The 19,793-nt window shown below is 45.0% G+C and overlaps 1 protein-coding gene across 1 annotated transcript in view; it reads left to right on the top strand.

The window, feature by feature from the left end:
- Positions 1 to 19,793, top strand: part of coro7 (coronin 7) — a 161,949-nt gene that overhangs the window by 139,154 nt on the left and 3,002 nt on the right. The window contains exons 10-27 of the mRNA XM_080776816.1: positions 8,032 to 8,086; positions 8,650 to 8,707; positions 8,809 to 8,954; positions 9,426 to 9,521; positions 10,424 to 10,528; positions 10,962 to 11,121; positions 11,595 to 11,770; positions 12,059 to 12,167; positions 12,285 to 12,371; positions 12,998 to 13,140; positions 13,756 to 13,860; positions 16,503 to 16,588; positions 16,715 to 16,856; positions 17,433 to 17,522; positions 17,966 to 18,082; positions 18,316 to 18,451; positions 18,798 to 18,889; positions 19,029 to 19,115. Of these exons, the coding sequence (XP_080632942.1) occupies positions 8,032 to 8,086; positions 8,650 to 8,707; positions 8,809 to 8,954; positions 9,426 to 9,521; positions 10,424 to 10,528; positions 10,962 to 11,121; positions 11,595 to 11,770; positions 12,059 to 12,167; positions 12,285 to 12,371; positions 12,998 to 13,140; positions 13,756 to 13,860; positions 16,503 to 16,588; positions 16,715 to 16,856; positions 17,433 to 17,522; positions 17,966 to 18,082; positions 18,316 to 18,451; positions 18,798 to 18,889; positions 19,029 to 19,115 (1,990 nt within the window). The remainder of the gene's footprint in view (positions 1 to 8,031; positions 8,087 to 8,649; positions 8,708 to 8,808; positions 8,955 to 9,425; positions 9,522 to 10,423; positions 10,529 to 10,961; positions 11,122 to 11,594; positions 11,771 to 12,058; positions 12,168 to 12,284; positions 12,372 to 12,997; positions 13,141 to 13,755; positions 13,861 to 16,502; positions 16,589 to 16,714; positions 16,857 to 17,432; positions 17,523 to 17,965; positions 18,083 to 18,315; positions 18,452 to 18,797; positions 18,890 to 19,028; positions 19,116 to 19,793) is intronic.

Here is a 19,793-nt window from a genome sequence, read left to right on the forward strand (position 1 = left end):
TTTGTATCCCTTCATTTTTGTTCTTTTACATTTAGTTTTTAATTATTATTTCAAAACATTTAAAAAAAACATTCCCCAAAAAAAGCAAAAGTTTTCGTGAATTAAAAACAAATTAAAAGAAATTCCATAAATTAGAAAACAAATGTTGAATTAGTAGTGGAAAATATCCGATCTACAAGCTCACAATGTGACATGAAGCGACGCATTGTGCGCTTGTGGATCTGCTATTTGAACTAGTTTGGCTCCTGGCTGGGCAAACATTTCTCTTTTGGGTCACGGTTAAAAAGTGTGGGTATCACTTGTGCATAAAGGGTTTAAGTGCCCAGAATGTTGCTGTACCCTTACTTTAATATTTGAGACAGTGTCAAATAATTGCCCAGGTAATTCTTCATGGATGATTGATTCTTGTCCGTAAATCTTTTCTCCAGCGTCTATTTTCGGCTAGACGATTCAAATCAATCCGCTTTAAAATACATTAACATCACTCACTTCACTCGCCTACCGTCCAAAAGCTCTCCCAGAAAGCTTTGAAGAGGAGGACCAGCTTGGTGCCTTGCCCGTCAACCCCCTGCTCACGCCAGCTTCATTGAGGGACGAGTGCAGCTAATGGCTGTATTTGTGAAGTGCTCAAACAGATGGAGTGTGCTGAAAAACCTCCACCATCCCTCAAGAATAGAACTCTCTGAACTCTACCCCTATTATCTATTATTACAGTACTTCTCAGACAGTTTTCAATTGATATCTATTTTGATATTATTTTTTTAAATCAATGAGCCAAATGCTTGTGGGAACACTTCATCATCTCACTGTTCCAGAGAAGCTCCACAGCCATCAATGGCCAGGCTTCATCAAATCTTACCCCATAAAATAATTGGGTGAATTTGCTGGCATTCGAAAGACTGCCAGGGCATTTCAACATGACCCTGTTGAACATGCTAGGCACCCTAAAGACCACCACTATGGTCCTTTAAGTGTGTTTAAAAACCTCATCTGTCTCTCTGAGTCCTTCATGTAATAACGTATTGGCAGTAAAATCATGGAATAAGAATTATTCAATAAAGAGATGAATTGATAGAGAGGGTCATGAGATCGAAGCAACAAAGAGATGAACTGATAAAAAAGGGGGTCAACAGAATATTTTCTACATTTAGTTCTCACATGGCGGCTGGTCATATGCTGCTCACTCATTGGGTCAGGATTTTTGGCATGAACTTGACCGTGAAAAGAAGAATGTGGTATTTATGGGGGGGTGGGGGGGGGATGCTCTTTAGTGATAGTTTTGTATTCATCTCACCGCAGCGGTTCTATTCCTGGCCTACCTTTATGTGAATCACACGACACACGCGCGCACACATTAACATCTCTCATAGTCATGGCTCGAATAAATCTGACACTAGACACGTCTTCTTTCCCTACCTCGTTTGCGGTTTCCCACAAATTAAAATCTTGTGACAAAGTGTGCTGGAGATCAAGTGGCAGCGCTGCAGCGTTTGACATCTCTGTTCATCCATCGCCACTGCTGGGAAAGCCAGCGCAGGTTCTCACCCAACAACCTCTGGAGCACATCGCTGGCGGCCAGAGTCCGCCAACCGCGCGACTGTTTACGCGGTGACCCACCCTGAATGTCCTCGTCGTCCTTTTCCGATGAACCAAAACATTATCTTTGAGCTAGAACAACTCTGGTCCTTGGTCTCTAATACGGTTGGCCGCAGTGGGAACCACCAGAGCAGCCGCCAGCGATGGGACACCAGAGACATACAGTGACAGCTTCTATGATCTATAGGCGGTCTTTGGCTGCATGCTGATAGAGTGGCCTGTTTGAGTTCACAGTTCAGCAGACCCCCCTCACCTCGCTGATAGCACCACCCGGACCACCACCCCCCCCCCCTCTGACTCCCACTGACCACAGTAACCAGGCCATGTGACACAGAGGGAACAGTGTCTGTTGTTGTTGGGGGGTTGCTGCAGTACATCCTAACTATTAGAAGCAGTGGGTGAAAGAGAATCAAATTAAGCAATCAGCAGCGATTAGGCAATGAAATGAGCTTCGAATATTCCCTAAAATCTGTCAAAAACAATTTTCCACTTTCGACTTGGCGTCTCTATTTTTTGTATTTCACTAACGGTTGAACATGAAAAAAAAAATCAAAAGCTTTGAAATATGTTCAAAAATAGATGAATGACTCATTGTGAGGTTGTAGATCAGGTATTTCTGCCTAATCATGACTAAAGTAACAAGTATAAACTGGGGCTTAAGTTTTAATTCCTGAAGACCTATTCTGTAATGTTCTACTGTCGAGCTTGTTAACTATGCCTCACTGTTTTATACATACGGTATAAGCTGTACCTGTAGTGTGTGATAACAGGCCTATTTTGGTCTGTCCCAAAAGAGCAGAGTTGTGTTGGCACACAGAAAGGGTCCTTTCATGGATAGAGATCTCTGGTCATTACAGTTAGCCTAGCTTAACTCATGCCCCTACAGAGCTACAGGCTACTTTCATTAACTCTGCATAATGCACCGCTGTGTCCTTGTGATGCTATCTGCTCCAAGGGACATGCCAATGTATGCACAGGTGAGTGTGTGTGTGTGTGTGTGTGTGTGTGTGTGTGTGTGTGTGTGTGTGTGTGTGTGTGTGTGTGTGTGTGTGTGTGTGTGTGTGTGTGTGTGTGTGTGTGTGTGTGTGTGTGTGTGTGTGTGTGTGTGTGTGTGTGTGTGTGTGTGTCCGTGCGCAGCACACATACTGGGCCAATTATCTGATTCTTCTGGAGGGAGTGCGTGTTTGTGTGCACGAGCCTGTGCTTATTTGTCCAGTGACTGGACACTTTCACTTGGGTGCCCTCCAGTTTCTGTCCACTTTGAGAGATAATCCCTCTCCCCGCCAAATCCTCCCAGCAGATCACAGCTGTAGATAGTTACCTCTCACCTGCGTCTGCGACCCCCCCCCCCCCCTCCCCTCCCCACCTCAGCCCCCATGCGGTCCCAATGACCTCCCTCCATCCCATATTGTCCTTCAAGACCCCTCCCCCTCCCCATCTCCCTCCATCTGTCATCCACATGTCCGTTCGTCTCTCCCAGTATTCCATTTTTCAGATGACCTACCTACAGTACAGTGCATTATCAAACGACAAAGCATTCTCATGAACACACACACACAGGTACACACATGCTCTTATACGCACGCAGAAAGGCAATGTAATAAGACTAATATCGCCATCATATCTGATGGTGCTGAAGGTTGCTGTCATGTGTAGAAGGTCATTTTATGATGCACATTAGGGGTCTGTGGACGATAGAGACATGAGGTGATGGCAGACGGGGGTCCCCCGCCCCTCTCTCTCTCTCTGCCCTCATGTGTAAACTGGAGGGTTAGATTTGTGAACCATTTGTGAACAAACCAGGAGGACGTTCTGGGAGCGCTGGAAGGACTTGGAGAGGTGCAGGGTGGTTTGTAGGAGCTGATGACCACCTCGCTGCTGGACTGTAACCAGCTGTAGGTGTAGAGGTGGACTGTAACCAGCTGTAGGTGTAGAGGTGGACTGTAACCAGCTGTAGGTGTAGAGTTGGACTGTAACCAGCTGTAGGTGGACTGTAACCAGCTGTAGGTGTAGAGGTGGACTGTAACCATGCAGCTGTAGGTGTAGAGGTGGACTGTAACTAGCTGTAGGTGGACTGTAACCAGCTGTAGGTGTAGGGGTGGACTGTAACTAGCTGTAGGTGTAGAGGTGGACTGTAACTAGCTGTAGGTGGACTGTAACCAGCTCTGGTGTAGGGTTGGACTGGAGGCCCGTTTCAAGACCAAATCTGAGGCCACCTGCATATATACCTATACCTGATTATTCTGTTGATACAGGCATATTGATTGTTCAATATCGCACGCAACTATTACACTCTACAATTATGCAGCAACAACACCTCTCCTCATCCTGTGGGCCCTTCACAATAAAGTGTCTCCCCTTTACCTCCCATTTTACCCAGGTTATTAACAGGACATGGGTGTAACTTAACAATGTGGGAGAGAGCAAGGCAAGGGGTTCAAAACCCTATGGGAATCGTTTAAGGGAACCGTTAAGGAATCGGACCGTTAAGAGGGAATCGCTAAGGAACCGGAATGGTTAAACGCCTAAAGCCCCCAACCGTGTATATGTTGTTACATAAGGGTGCATACTTCGTTTGGACTAGTCATTGGTTAGACATGGGTTAAGGCTAGGTTTAGGTGTGCTGCCCCGTGGGAGGTTAGGGTTAGGGTGAGGGTTTGAGATAGGTTGTAGTTGTAGGACTAATGACTGGTCTAACCACTGACTAGTCTAAACCAAATACTGTCACTCTAAACTAAGTACTGCACCCTCTCTCTCTCTCTCTCTCTCTCTCTCTCTCTCACATGATGTATCACAGTCTGGACCGCATCAAAGTTCTGACTTCCTCGCATCATCATTATATGATGAGTATTAAGTACTTGCGTGTGTGTTTGGCCGTGTTCCCTTCACTCCAAACTGCACTGAAAGTAAAGGGGCTTATGTCTGGATTAGTGTTTTCGGCCTGATCAGGAGTGGCGGTACATTGGGGCACCGCGCACATGCGCACACACACTCGCACACACACACACACACACACACACACACACACACACACACACACACACACACATCACAGTCACACACACACGTCTGTTTACATCATGAATGAAGCCTCTTAATAGTTTTCCTGCTCATTCATAATCAGCCCATGTGACCCAGATCTGGCCGCTTGCCTCCGTCCCAGACGTTAACCCTGTGTGTGCAAGTTTTAGCGTATGTGTGCATGCATGCGTTATTGTGCAGAACCTGTGTGGGTGCATACATCCTGTGTGTGTGTGTGTGTGTGTGTGTGTGTGTGTGTGTGTGTGTGTGTGTGTGTGTGTGTGTGTGTGTGCGTGCATGTGTGGTACATGTGCGTGTGCGTGTGTGTGTGTGTGTGTGTGCGTGCATGTGTGGTACATGTGCGTGTGGGCACACGTGCCCGTAAGCTTTCCCCTCTGTGGGAAAATGGTCTATTGGCGAGGTGGACCATGAAGGCGATAGTAAACACTAACAGAGACCATTATTTCCAGAGATAAAGCTCCATGCCTATTACGTTACTGTTTGACTTGTTGTACGTTTACTGTGAGAAAACCACAGATAAGGCCATAGAGAAAGTGAACGCAATTTGGACAGACATCATTGAGATTGTTGGACACAGAGACAGGGTTGGGTGGGGGGCTGGGGTCTCAAAATGTCTCATACTTTAGTTTCAAGGACCCCCATAACTGAGAGTGTGCAAATGGAACCGAATTTGCATTTACCCAGACTCAGAGTTACAGACCTGTAAGTGTGTCGTCTCCCCCCTTCTCTTCAAGTCCCTCAACCCCACTGTGGCCCCTTTTTCCACCAAAATAACTTTGGACTGGTTCCGTTCTAGATTCTTGGAACCTTGGTGCTTTTGTGGATCGGGTGGCCATTAAAGGCAGTGGTTCCCAATGTGGGGACCCTAGGGGTCCTTGAGGGAGTTCCAGGGGGTCCCCAGCTAAATGATAGTTAGGAACCAAATGGACCTTTATGGGTCTGTAACTCTGAGAGTGTACAAATGGATTTCAATTTGTACACTCTCAGAGTTCAATTAACATTGATTTTACAATATAAATTGGGGGTCCCAGAGATAGAAATGCCATTAAATGTGGATCCGTAGTGTAATGCATGTCAAACTGGGGGTCCTTGAAATTAAACGGGTTGAGAATCTCTTATGGGAGAATCTCTTATGGGGGTCCCTGACATATCACTTCATATGGGGGTCTGCGGGCTAATTAGTGTCAATTTGGGGGTCCTTGACATGAAGAAGTTTAGGAACCGCTGCTTTAAGGGTTCTGAACCAATTCATTTTAAGTGGAAACACTCTGAACTGGTTCAATATTAACCGAACCGGTTCAACCCAGCTGGAACAGGGTCCTGTGGGAGCCACCGGTACCAGAGCAAAGGAGAGGGTGAGTGAGAGAGCAAGCGAGAGAAAGTGGCGACGTGGGGGAAGCTGGGCGGTGTGTGGGAACGGAGGTGTTTAGAGACTCCCTGTGGTCTGACTTGGACATGGGAACACAGAACCTCCCTAACGAAGCGTGGCCGTACCCCCCCCCCCCCCCCCCCCCCCTCCCCTAGCAGACTTCACAGGACCTGAGGGCGGAAGGGGAGGGCTCGTGTTCATGGTCACAACAGGGAGAGAAGGTAAGAATGGAAGAGAAAGAAACAGGAAGGAAGAAAAAGGGGGGGTGAGGGTCAAACCACCCACCCCCCCCCTGCCCCGAACCTCCTCAAATCAGTTCCACTTACGTCAGCTTCGACCTGGACTAAACACCTTAGTTAGTGCGAGACCACCAGTGTGTCGGAGGAGGAGGAGGAGGAGGAGGAGGCCTCTCTCCTCCGACAGGAGGAGCGGGAAGGCTTTGTTCACAAGTCTGCTCAAGGCAGAACCTTTTAGACTTGCATGTTGTCGTTGCGGCAATTTGCTTCAGTATAATAGTACAGTATTATACTGTATTATTATTATTTTTTATTTGACTTGATTCCAGCATGAAAATGGATTAAAGATGCCAGATATTTTGGGGGCACACACATCATTCTAGTTTGTATTCCTCAGAATAGAAGCTCAGATGGTGTAGTGAGTAGTGACTACAGATGCTATACTAGAGAGTCTGTATGTCTGACTGAGCATGAGCCTCTTTCTTTTCACCACAAAGTAGTAATGTCCTTCCCTCAGCTGTTTTTCTTTTCCCTTTCCTTCTCCTTTTCAGAGTCATTCGTTCACTTGTGCACACACACACACACACACACACACACGCGCGCATACACACACGCGCGCGCACACTACACTACACTGTACTGTATATAAACGTTGCTTAAGATACCAAACGCAAGTCTGTCATTACATTGTCGTACATATATATTATATATAGATAGAGCCTTACGTCACCGGTCTGTCATTCTTGGTTGATGTGGGGACGTGCATGTGGCCTCTCTCTCTCTCTCTCTCTCTCTCTCTCTCTCTCTATACAGTACATCCAATACAGTACTGTAGGTCATCATCAGAAGCGCTGCACTCTCTCACTGCCTCTCCAACTTGTATCTCAAATGGTGACACATGGCTCAGCGGCTCTGTGATGTGAAGTGGGCACGTCAGCCGCCACTCACTGTCCTCTTTCAGCGTCACTGGAAGTCCCCTTGGGAAAGTCAAACAGCAGGCCGGGCCGGTGCTGCTCTAATGATGGCCTTGAAGGGAAGGAGGGAGACAAGGGAGTGAGATAGTGGTGAAGAGAATGGGCGTTTGTGTGCATGAGGCAGGGCTGTTTTTGTGCAAGCGTGCCTCGGCCAGTGACATGATTTATGGCTTTGTTCTCGGTCACCACAGCCGGTTGTATTCCTCCCCCCCCCATTCATAAGTCATAAGCTTGTTGAGTTCCGTCATCCTACAATCTGCTTACAGCGAGTCATGGGAGGAGGCGGATGACTGGAGTCTCCAGGGCAGGAGGTCCTGCCCGAGGTAGCCAGGGGCGTCTCTCCGGGGTGAAGTCGTGCCTTTGTTATGTCACGTCGTTATTCGGTCGCGTACTCCTCACCCCCTCTTGAGCAACAGCCCATTCCTCACATTAAACGAGAGTGTTGCTGGCTTTATGAACAGCGAACTTTAGATTTGCCTAGTGAATGTGGTTCTAAGCGATTGTGCTTTTGTTGAACTTAATGTGTTTTCACGGTTGAATTGAGTTGTTATTCTTTATAATGACTGCTGCCTGTTCCACTTATTTTGATATGTGTGGAAATAAAGCAGTGCAACTTCTTCTCGCAGTGCAATAGTCGTTATTATCCTAATATCAGGAATAATTCTTCCATCTAGTGGTGTCCTTGCGCAATGGCAGCCCAATGCCCTCAATTGACAGTTGAAAGGATTATTTAATCATGCTACTCCTTCACAATATTAATTATTATTCAAACGTATCTCACTCTGGCTCTCTTTTCATTTGTTCTCCCTCGCAGGACGCCGATACCTCTGTTTGATGTTGACACTGGTCTGCTCATCGTGGCTGGCATGGTAAGACATCCACTCATCTCTCTCTTTCTTGTTCCCAATGGATGAATTGCGACTGTAGGTCACAGTTTACTATGAAAACCTGTCAGTCAGTTCGTCACGCCTCGGGCCTGTCAGTGACACGCTCCATATATGGCCAATACAGAAATTATTCCATATGTTGATCTCTGACCGCCCAATGCCAAAGCGCCAGCGCTCGCCCAGCAGTCTGCTGTCACCCAGGCGGATGCGTGCATGTAACCTCGCACTTTAGGGTGAGGTCGCTTCTCGCCCTCTTACTGGCGTCTTACTGGTATTTATGGAAAAGGTGTTTATCCTACAATCTGATGTCAAAACATTTCCCTAAAATTAAACTTTGTAGAATGACAGAGTCACGCTGCTAGATAGCCCATCCACTACTAGTGGATCTGCTATTTTCACAGCATGACACCAGCGTATTTTGGACAATAAATGAAATTGAATGACAATTCAATGATAATTAATGTATACTTTGGCCTATTCTTTTTGCTTCTAATAGCATGCCCAGAATAGTGATGCTTAATACTCTATGACTGTTTTCTCCACAGGGTGACGCTGCTGTGGACTGCTTTGAAGTAACAGCCACAGAGCCATTCCTCTCCCACGGTACAGTAGGACTTCTAAAAAGCTAAAATTCTTTACCGAGTGCCTCTGTCGTCTGTCCCTCATTGTATTTGACCCATTTGTGACTCCCGTGTCCCGCGCAGTGAGCCACTGCCTGACGGACGCCTCGACGCGAGGGGTGGCCATGGTGCCCAAGCGTGCACTGGACGTCATGTCGTGCGAGGTGATGCGTGTCCTGCAGCTCAGCGACAGCTGCATCGTACCGATCAGCTACCAGGTCCCTCGCAAGGTGTGGACAGAATACACCACCGTTCATGCAACTGCCATTCACCTCTCTTAACTATCAGAATATGAGATTGCACAGTGAAGTACAGTTCAATACAAGAGGATTTAAACCAAGAAAGCACAATGGCTTGTTTCCATTGGGGTCCTTCATTGTGTACCCAATTCATCAAAACAATTAACCCATTCTGGGCGGGAACCCCTTTTGGTGTTTTAAACATTGTTATAATTTAGCTATTGAAAAATAGCAGATCTACAAGCTCATAGCGTGCCACCGAGTGGCGCGCTACGAGCTTGTAGGTCTGGCTTTTTTTTTTTATCGTGAAAATATTTATTTCAGAAAACTGGAGGATTTAGAAGATTTATATTTTCATTTCGAGGTCAGGTCAAACCAAATGTTGAATCGTTTCAGCAGCATTACAGAAGTCACATGTTGAGGTTGAATTAAAATGTCAATGCACTGTCTGTGTGCTTGCAGTCGGGGCAGGAGTTCCATGCAGACTTGTACCCGGACACAGTGGGCTCTGAGCCGGCCATGTCTGCTGAGGAGTGGTGGCAAGGAGGGGACACACAGGTACACACACACACACACTGCGTGGTCACACCATGGACATCCTCTTCATCACCTCATACACTGCTTGGTGGTCTTCATCACACCATGCACATCATCTTCATCACCTCATACACTGCTTTTCGAGCCTTTTCTGGATCAGGGCCCACTTGAAAACGTCGAAGGCATTCGCGGCTCACCCATCTGACCAATTTAGGCGTGCAATTCCAGAGCATGTTTATGTTAATGGTCAATCAATCTTTTGTGTTGCGACTTGGATCAATGGAACTAACGTCATAGGGGCCATTCCTGGGTGTGACTTCTCGCTTCGGGCACCCAGGAGAAATGACGAGCACTCGGGAGTCGGGACATGCAGAGTCGCACGGGGCATGGTTTACATTACATTAATTTGATAGCCCACCCACTGAAGTTACATTTAATCAATAGCGTTTGGGCATCAAGCCTTCCTCAGTGATGTTTTGTGTAATCAATCATTGAGTTAAGTTCTTATTGGTATCACTATGAAAACACTTTGAAGAAAAATAGCATGAATGTTTTTGTTTTTTTACATTATATATATTGTTAAAATATTAACATTATACAATGATTAGCTTTTTGCCAATTACCTTGGGGCACACTTGCAATATCCTCTCAGCCCACTGGTTGAGAAACACTGATCTTCATCACATCATAATAATAAAACTAATATCTGGGACTTATTTAGTGGTTTTCATGATACCCAAAGACGCTTTACATGTGGGGGACGACAACACAAATTTATTATTAAAAAAAAAGTAAAAAATCATACATTTATCATCATCGCCATGCACATCATATCATATTCGCAGGTCTTTGGTAGAATACCCTGAGTGCCCAGAGTGTGTCCCTCCTGTGTGAAACCTGTGGTTGTGTGTCGTTGTCCTCAGGTGGAAACGGTCAACCTCAACCCCGACAAACGGCCCAAACCCAGGGCGCAGCCAGCCAAGCAGGCGCCTGCAAAGAAGGATCTGCCCAGTGGCGGGAGCAAAGAGGTGAGTGACAGATCAGCGTCAGGAACAAATGTGTTGTTGACCTGCGTGGACCAAAAACCCAAATGTTGTCAACTGTCAAATGTCAAAGACTGAGTTTAACATACATTCTCCATAGAGGACATTAACCACTTTCTAATAAATAAATAAATACTCTCTATTCTTTGTAAAACTGACCTCTCTTTTCCATCTACACCAAATCTATTCGCCAAAAATAGCGGAAATAGATTCCAGATCCGCATTGTGAGCTTGTGGATCTGCTGTTTTTTGGAAAAACATTTTAGGAAACATTTTTTAAAGATTTTGATTATTTGCCCAAAATAGGGACATCAATATGGTTAAAAGAACATACAGCTAATATGGAATTCCATGATATCATAATGGATTTCTGTAAAGCAGCAAAAAGCATTGTTCTGGTTCTTGTGCGGTTGTGTAGGAGGCGGAGCCGGGGCGTGGCTGCTCCATCTCCAGCAGTCCTCTGACCACGCCCACCAGCAGCGCTGCACCGTCCAGATCTCCCTCCTCCACCTCTGGACTGTCCTCAGGGTTCCTGCCCAGTCCCAGCCAGAGCAACAAGGCTATCCACAGCCTGCTGGGTATGTGCACACACACGCACGCACGCACAGACACACACGTAGTATGTGTAGAGTGAAAAGCTTGTCCACCACTGAAGAGTCCCTGGTTCGTTGCCTTCCAATGAACACAATGGACCCTTTTCACAGCAGCCAATTTGGCAGGTAAACACAGCTGAAGATAATAACGTTAATTGAGCGTGTGCTTAATGTAGGTGACTATACTGGGATCAGTTTTCTGATCCAGTCTAGTGAAATTCTTCAGGTCTTTTTTTATTTTTTTATAATCCATTAAATCGATAAGTTTGATTAACCGTTGCACCCTTATCTTGAACCTCCAAGTATTGCATGCTCTCCCAGTGAAACAGGAGGCATGTGGGTGTTGGCAGTGTATACAAAATTGTTGAGAAACTGAAAATTACAAAAAGGTTGAGTGTGTGGAGTGTTTAATGTTATTGTTAACATGGAACCCTGTGTGTTCTTCTGACCGGACCCAGGGCCAAGCTCCAAGTTCCGTCACATCCAGGGGACAGTGCTGCACAGGGACACCCACATCTTCAACCTGAAGGGCCTCAACCTCACCACGCCTGGAGAGTGCGATGGCTTCTCTGCCAACCGCCAGCGTGTGGCCGTGCCCCTCGACACGTCCGGTGGCCAGATTGCCATCTTCGAGGTACTGATGTTTTAATCAAAAGAGATTGATAGACGCCTTTAGGTCCTTTCAGGTGTTGTCGCCTGCTTCAGGTCTGCTCCTGAGCGGCGCGGGACGAGTAGTAGTAGTAGTAGCAGGACAGTAGTTTTGACCGAGCATCTATACGAACACAATTGGCTACGTTTATTCCCAATGGTAGTGAAAGTTTTTCCTTCATTTATATACAGCAGCATAAGAGAGAGACAGGAAAATGAGGGCATATAGAGGAGGAAGGAACAATGTGTTTGACTGAATCATTTCTTCTCTCAGCTCTCTCAGCCGGGCAAGCTGCCCGACACAGCCCTGCCCACTGTCCAGAACTCCGTCAATGTGGTGGATTTCAGCTGGGACCCCTTCGATACGCACCGACTGGCCGTGGGTAAGTTATCAAGCATGTGTGTTTGTGTGAGTATCAATGCATCCATCTTCGCCTCCTGGTATGGCGTGTGTTTGCGTGTTCTCATGGGCTCATTTTTCACTTCTCTTGCCACGCCAGCTGGTGATGACGCCAAGATCCGTGTGTGGCAGGTGCCAGAGGGAGGGCTGACTGAGACGCTGACCGAGCCGGAGCTCATCTTGCAGGGTATGACGGACATGAATGATAGATAATGTGTGACCACTGTTCTATTCAGTGTCCAATTTATTGTTCATCAATGAACCTGTTTTATCATCATGTACTGTATATACAGGCATGTATATCACGGGCAATATTGTATTGCCCGACTGCGACAATATGTTGATGAATAAGAATGTACGATACTGATGCAGGGCTGACCTCGATTTGTCGAATATTCACATATAATCGACTAATCGATCAATTTGCATGATTCGACTGCCAATATCTTCGTCGAATCATGCAAAAAAAGTTTTATTTTTATTTTGTTTTTGCATAATTCGACTGAGAGATTGTCTTATATTGTTATATTAATTAAAGCAGGTCGCATTCACTATGACATCGTAAATTTCCCGTCTGTCTTACTGGTATATATCATGATTTATTGGGAGAAACCCGATGAGGTATATGTTAAATCAGACATTAAGCCTATAGTCGACTATAGGCAATAGTTTGCCAATCAAATTCTAGACTATATCAATTCTTAGTGGAGGACTATATAAATGCTTAGTGGAGGACAGGCCCATACTGATGATGATGATGATGACGACAGGGTGAAATTCAACAGGAGTAACTGACTCCGTATTGTTTCCTAGGTCACACAGAGAAGATCTACTCCATCAAGTTCCACCCCCTGGCCAGTGGCCTTCTGGTGTCCTCGTCCTACGACCTGACCGTCAGGCTGTGGGACCTGGAGACTGGACAACAGGTCAAACTTCTCACTGGACACCAGGACCAGGTTGGTGGAAATGCATTCTATCCCAGTGGTTCTCAAACCTTTTATTACCTCAAAATGGAACCAAATGGAACTGCAAGTGGTCCATTTCTACACTCTCAGGCCCCTTTTACCGCCAAAATAGCTTTGGTTTTAGAACTGGTTCCGTTCTAGATTCTTGGAACCTGGGTGCTTTCACGGAACCAGCGGCCATTTTTTGGTTTCAGCTCCGAACCAACTTTAAGGGTTCTAAAACAATACATTTTCAGTGGAAACACTCTGAACTGGTTCAATATTAGGCGGTAAAGAAGAACCAAACCCGTTCAACCCCAGAGGAAAAGGGTCCCAGTGGTTCAATGTGCACAGGGAAACACATCTGGTTGTTACTGTTCTAACCTTGGGGGAATGGAAGCTATGAAATCATCAGTCAAGTACGGGGGTTCAAGATCTTCATCCTTCGCCTCAGCCAAGGTGAGAGAATGGATCTCATCATTTAAAGCCTGTCCATGTTAGGGAAGCAGAACAAAGGCTTAAACTGCGTGTCCGCTACAACATGTGGATATGTTCGCCTGCCGGCACACTGGAGGGAATGCTGTCAGATCCCCATAAATCCCCTCCTGGCTTCACTCCGTTTTTCAGATCTTTGCCATGGCGTGGAGTCCAGATGGCAAGCTGCTGGCCACGGTGTGCAAGGATGGGAAGGTCCGCATCTATGATCCGCGCAAGTCTACCGAACCAGTGCAGGTACAGTATGGACTGCATGTAGCAACATGAACACATACGTCTACCGAACCAGTGCAGGTACAGTATGGACTGCATGTAGCAACATGAACACATACGTCTACCGAACCAGTGCAGGTACAGTATGGACTCCATGTAGCAACATGAACACATACGTCTACCGAACCAGTGCAGGTACAGTATGGACTGCATGTAGCAGCATGAACACATACGTCTACAAAACCAGTGCAGGTACAGTATGGACTGCATGTAGCAGCATGAACACATACGTCTACCGAACCAGTGCAGGTACAGTATGGACTGCATGTAGCAGCATGAACACATACGTCTACAAAACCAGTGCAGGTACAGTATGGACTGCATGTAGCAGCATGAACACATACGTCTACCGAACCAGTGCAGGTACAGTATGGACTGCATGTAGCAGCATGAACACATACGTCTACCGAACCAGTGCAGGTACAGTATGGACTGCATGTAGCAACATGAACACATACGTCTACCGAACCAGTGCAGGTACAGTATGGACTGCATGTAGCAACATGAACACATACGTCTACCGAACCAGTGCAGGTACAGTATGGACTGCATGTAGCAACATGAACACATACGTCTACCGAACCAGTGCAGGTACAGTATGGACTGCATGTAGCAACATGAACACATACGTCTACCGAACCAGTGCAGGTACAGTATGGACTCCATGTAGCAGCACATACAGTAAGTCTACAAAACCAGTGCATGTAGCAGGGCGGCTGTGGCTCAGGACGTAGAGCAGGTCGTCCAATGATCCATGGGTCAGCGGTTCGAATCCCGGCTCCCCCTGTCTACATGTCAAAGTGTCCTTGGGCAAGACACTGAACCCCAAATTGCTCCCGATGTGCTGGTTGGTACCTTGCATGGCTTCCGCCGCAATCGGTGTATGAATGGGTGAATGTAATGCACAATCTATGTAAAGCGCCTTGGATAAAGGCGCTATATAAATGCACCATTTACCATTTAGCAGCACATAAGTACCGAACCAGTGCAGGTACAATATGGACATGTAGCAACTCGGATAATGGGGGTTTCGCCGGGTATGAGTCCCATGATGTGGGTTTGAAATGTGTCTTTGTATGCCTTTAGGAATTTATTTATTTTTTATTTAAATTATACATTAGTTTAGTTTAGTTTATTCGCACGATAAAAACAGTACAAAAAAAGGGGTAACATCAATAAAAAGAGAAATATGTGCAGGTGAGAAAAGAAACCCATGGAGGGCTTATATGTGGTTCCCACCAAAGAAATATCACCAAAAAGAATATACAGATAGTAAGTAGACAAAGTAATCAAACATAGGTATGGAAAATAACAAATACATGAATTACACTTGTGAAGTATGTGTGTGTGCGCACGCACGCGCAAGCCTGAGCGTGGCTAAGTGTACAGTACATGCATGTCTGTCTGAGTATGCACAATAAAGCTACATTACTTGGAGAGAGTTGCTTCAAGAGGCTGGCCCTCAATCTATGTTTAAAGTTACAGAGTGAAGATGAGGAGTTGGCAATGGCAATAAGTATTTGTGAATTCCACAGTAAAGAACCTCTGACTTTAATGGAGAACTGGCTAAGAGTGGTACGACTGAAGGGAGGATGAATGTTATCAGATTGTCTAGTGTTATAATCATGAACTTGAGAGTTGGTCTTAAAATATTCTTTGAAAGGTGTAGGAAGCATATTTGTGTGTTAAGTGCATTTATAGATGAAAGAACAGGACTGTGCTATGTTAATGTCATAGATAGACAATGCATTTAGATCTTTAAACAGAGGAGCAGATGGAGCCAAATAGTGAGAAGAGGTAGCTATTCTTACAAATGTCTTTTGAATAATTAATAATTTGTGTAAATTGGATGGATATATACTTTCCCAGACAATATTGCAATAAATGAGATATGGATAAATCAAACTGTAATAAAGGCTTAAGAGGTAAGCCTGATGAACCAGGCCCCTAATGATGATACCAAATGATCTTGAAACTTTGTTGTGTAAAAAAAACTAAAAAACATTACATACAGTTAAACAAATGCACAATGTGATTTATTTACATTTAATGATAACTTATTTGCAAGAAACCATTCAGATAGCATAGCTATGCCAGAATTAGCTTCCTTAATGAGAGATTCGAAATGTCTGTGAGTTAAAATCAAATTAGTATCATCAGCAAACAGAATTGGGGTAAAAGATGAGGATACAGCAGCCAGGTTATTGATTTATACAAGAAATAATAAGGGTCCAAGAATAGACTCCTGAGGGACCCCACAAGACAACTTGACTTTGGATGAAGAACAACCAAAAGATTACCTTGCCTTACCCTACTACCATTTTTTTGTCCTTATAATTCATCATAATTGAATGTCATGTTGACAGTATGGGTATAGTCCTCTGTGGTGTGGGGATATGGCGAGGAAAAAGAGAAGAGATATTTAAGTTTATCTTTCTCTCTTGACGGTATAAACAAACACTTTTTTGAAAAAAAGGAAAAATAAAGAAAATAATCCTTATGGGTTTATTATTCTCTATCTCTCCTCTCGCTGTTCTCTCTATCTCTATCTCTCTCTTCTCTCTCTATTGTCTCTCCTCTCTCTCTCTCTGTCTGTCTGACTGTAGGACGGCCCTGGTCCTGAGGGCCACAGGGGGGCTCGTGTGGTGTGGGTGTGCGATGGCAAGTTCCTCTTGGTGTCCGGGTTCGACAGGTAATGTATACCTCGGTATCTGTAGAGTTGTTTTGAGCAGAGAACTTCATCCTGATGAAAGCGGAGCAAATTTCACATAGTCTACAGTCTAACATTTTTTACCACCTGTTGTTTGTGGGTCTGCAGAGGCAGTGAGAGAGAGCTCTCCCTGCTCCCAGCAGACTGTCTGTCCCGTGGAGCCGTGGCCAGTACTCAGACAGACGTCTCCCCTTCCACCCTCATCCCCTTCTACGACCCCGACACCGGCGTGGTCATCCTCACCGGCAAGGTAAACCAACACACTGGTCCTCCACCCATGGGCCACGAGAATACTCACCGTGGGCCCCCAAAGAATTGGCCAAATACATTTTGATGATGATATAACATTATGTATCAACAAGGGATGTACAATAAATGAGAAGTTAAAGTACTGTATACTGTGTTAGCTCCATTGATCCAAGGTGGGACACTTTCAAGATTTTCATCCAGAAAAGTTTGAGTACCACTGAACCAGTGTTACATATTCTTTTCTGAATATTTTGATTTAGTCTTAGTCCTATTTAGTCTTCTGAAAAACGTTTTTGACCCAGGTACCCCTTGGAGGGGAGACATTTTTCCAAGTACCCCCTCACCCTCGCAACACCGATAAGCATATACTTACAACCTTACATTTACGATGCCATTGGAACTATTTGTTATTATATACTGTACTTCATTCAGACCCATTTCATAGTCATAAACAAAAAGCACTACTACAGGGCTATTCAACTGAATAGTTCAGTGGTATTACGAACATCAAATGATTTGTAGGGTTTTGGTTTCTAGTTGACACGTCTTCTAATCTTCTATGCGTCATGTCTTCCAGGGTGACACTCGCGTGTACGTGTTTGAGATCGTCCCGGAGGCTCCGTACTTCCTGGAATGTAGCAGCTTCAACTCACCTGAACCCCACAAGGTGCAGCCGTCATCCATTATGTTGAACATCTGTTCTTTGAGACAACCAGCGACACCGCCGCGCAGTGCCGTATAAATTATGCTTTAACCACCGGTCAATGGGTTTGTGCGTGCAAGCACAGAACTGGAACCCCTTTTGGTGTTTTAAGTATTATGTTATACATTAGCTATTGAAATAAAGATCTGCTATTTTTACAAAAATCGTGAAAATGTGGCACAAATCTTTGAATATATATACAAATCTTCACTTCTGGAGGGGTCCCTTTTCAGATGGGGGTCGGCGGCCAAGTACAGATAATTCTGGGGGTCCGTGACATGAAATAGTTTGAGCACCACTGACATAGAAATTTGTCATGATTTAGAAAACATTTGTAGAATCCGTCTAAATGCGTTAATTGTTTTATTGACTGGCACATCTTTCCTCTGGTTGTTTGCTGTATGCAGGGACTAGCGTTCCTGGCTAAGACGTCGTGTGATGTGCGTGAGGTGGAGGTCGCCAGGGGGCTCATGCTCAGTAAGACCACCATAGAGCCTGTAGCCTTCAGAGTGCCACGGGTGAAGGTGAGCCAACACTGCCATCTAGTGGGCGAATGGCGAATGACACATACTGCATTTATTTTAGTTGAATGCATTTTACACAGCTTCTTGCTCCAAATATCATTGCTGTTGGGGCAGGATCTACAAGCACAAAACAAGCCTGTGGACCTGCTACTTTAGATGCTTTTTGTGTGAATATGGAGATGCCGACATTGTTATTTGTGTTTAACATGTGTCCTCCCTCTGTGGGTTTACAGAAAGACTTCTTCCAGGATGATGTCTACCCGGACACAGCAGTGTGGTGGGAATCTGCCCTGACAGCTGCTGCCTGGCTCAACGGCTCCAACGGCCAGCAGCGCAAGATCAGTCTGAAGCCCAACAACATGACTCCAGGTCTGTCTGTCTGTCTGTCTGTCTGTCTGTCTGTCTGTCTGTCTGTCTGTCTGTCTGTCTGTCTGTCTGTACTAACATGTGTTAACTCAATTCATAAATGTCATGTTCTTATTCAAATTAATTTCCTACTAAGTCTACAACTATTTATATTTGTATTACTGATCAGCATTAAATCTGTGGTTTATGGCCCACAGTTTTAATGCGTAGCTGTCTGGGCACCTTGGCTGGTAATCCAGTCTGGCAGTGTGCTGGAAGACCTGCGCAATAACACAGGATGTTATTGTGTGTGTGTGTGTGTGTGTGTGTGTGTGTGTGTGTGTGTGTGTGTGTGTGTGTGTGATGTCAGTGAGTCAGGCCCCAAAGGAGGCCCCCGTAAGGAAGTATCTGCCCTCCTCCGTCTACCTGGAAGAGAAGACTGACGAACAGAAGAAAGAGGAGGTACATCAGTACATCAACACAGTCCTGTGTGTTCACTTTGTTCTTAACATGAAGTAGAGGCGTGTTGTCACTTGTCTGTTAACACTTTGTGTGTGTGTGTGTGTGTGTGTGTGTGTGTGTGTGTGTGTGTGTGGCTCAGCTGCTGAGTGCCATGGTGGCTAAGCTGGGGAACATGGACGACCCACTGCCACAGGACTCCTACCAGGGGGTGGACGAGGATGAGTGGGTAAGAATATACTGTAGATCGTTGATAAAACCTCCGCCAGCACCAACAACTCTCTGTTCATGACATCCCATGACATGACATGACAGGGATGGGTAACTGTGACGATGGAGAGGGCCACTATATTTCCACACTCAGTCTAGAGGGCCACATTGCATATTAGCCTAATGTCGTAGCAAAAGATAGCTGATCTATAGTAGATCAGCAATTTTTTGCTATATTTGAATTGAAATCCTGAATCATAATTATTTATTTAATTGGAATCCTGAAAAGTATAATTTTTATTTAATTTCAAATGCATTTACTTATAATATAATAATAATAATAAACTTTATTTGTATAGCACCTTTCATACATAAATGTAGCTCAAAGTGCTTCACAGGGCAAAAATAGAATACAATAAAACATAAGTACCGGTAGTTAAAATGATAAAACAATGGCAAAGAACAAAATTGAATATAAGAACATAAAATAAATAAAAATAAATAAAAACAAATAAGAACAAATAAAATAATAATAAAAACACCACATGCAGCAAATCAGTCAGGGCAGGAACGTGCAAATTAAAACTCAATTAAAAGCAATGTTGTAGAAGTGGGTCTTGAGCTGAGCTTTAAAAATGTCTACAGAGGCTTATAGTTATGTTAACTCTATGAACTAAATACCAAATACATTGCACAT

This window comes from Protomyctophum bolini (assembly GCF_963924005.1).
Source record: "Protomyctophum bolini genome assembly, chromosome: 11".
In the NCBI taxonomy this organism is placed as follows: domain Eukaryota; kingdom Metazoa; phylum Chordata; class Actinopteri; order Myctophiformes; family Myctophidae; genus Protomyctophum; species Protomyctophum bolini.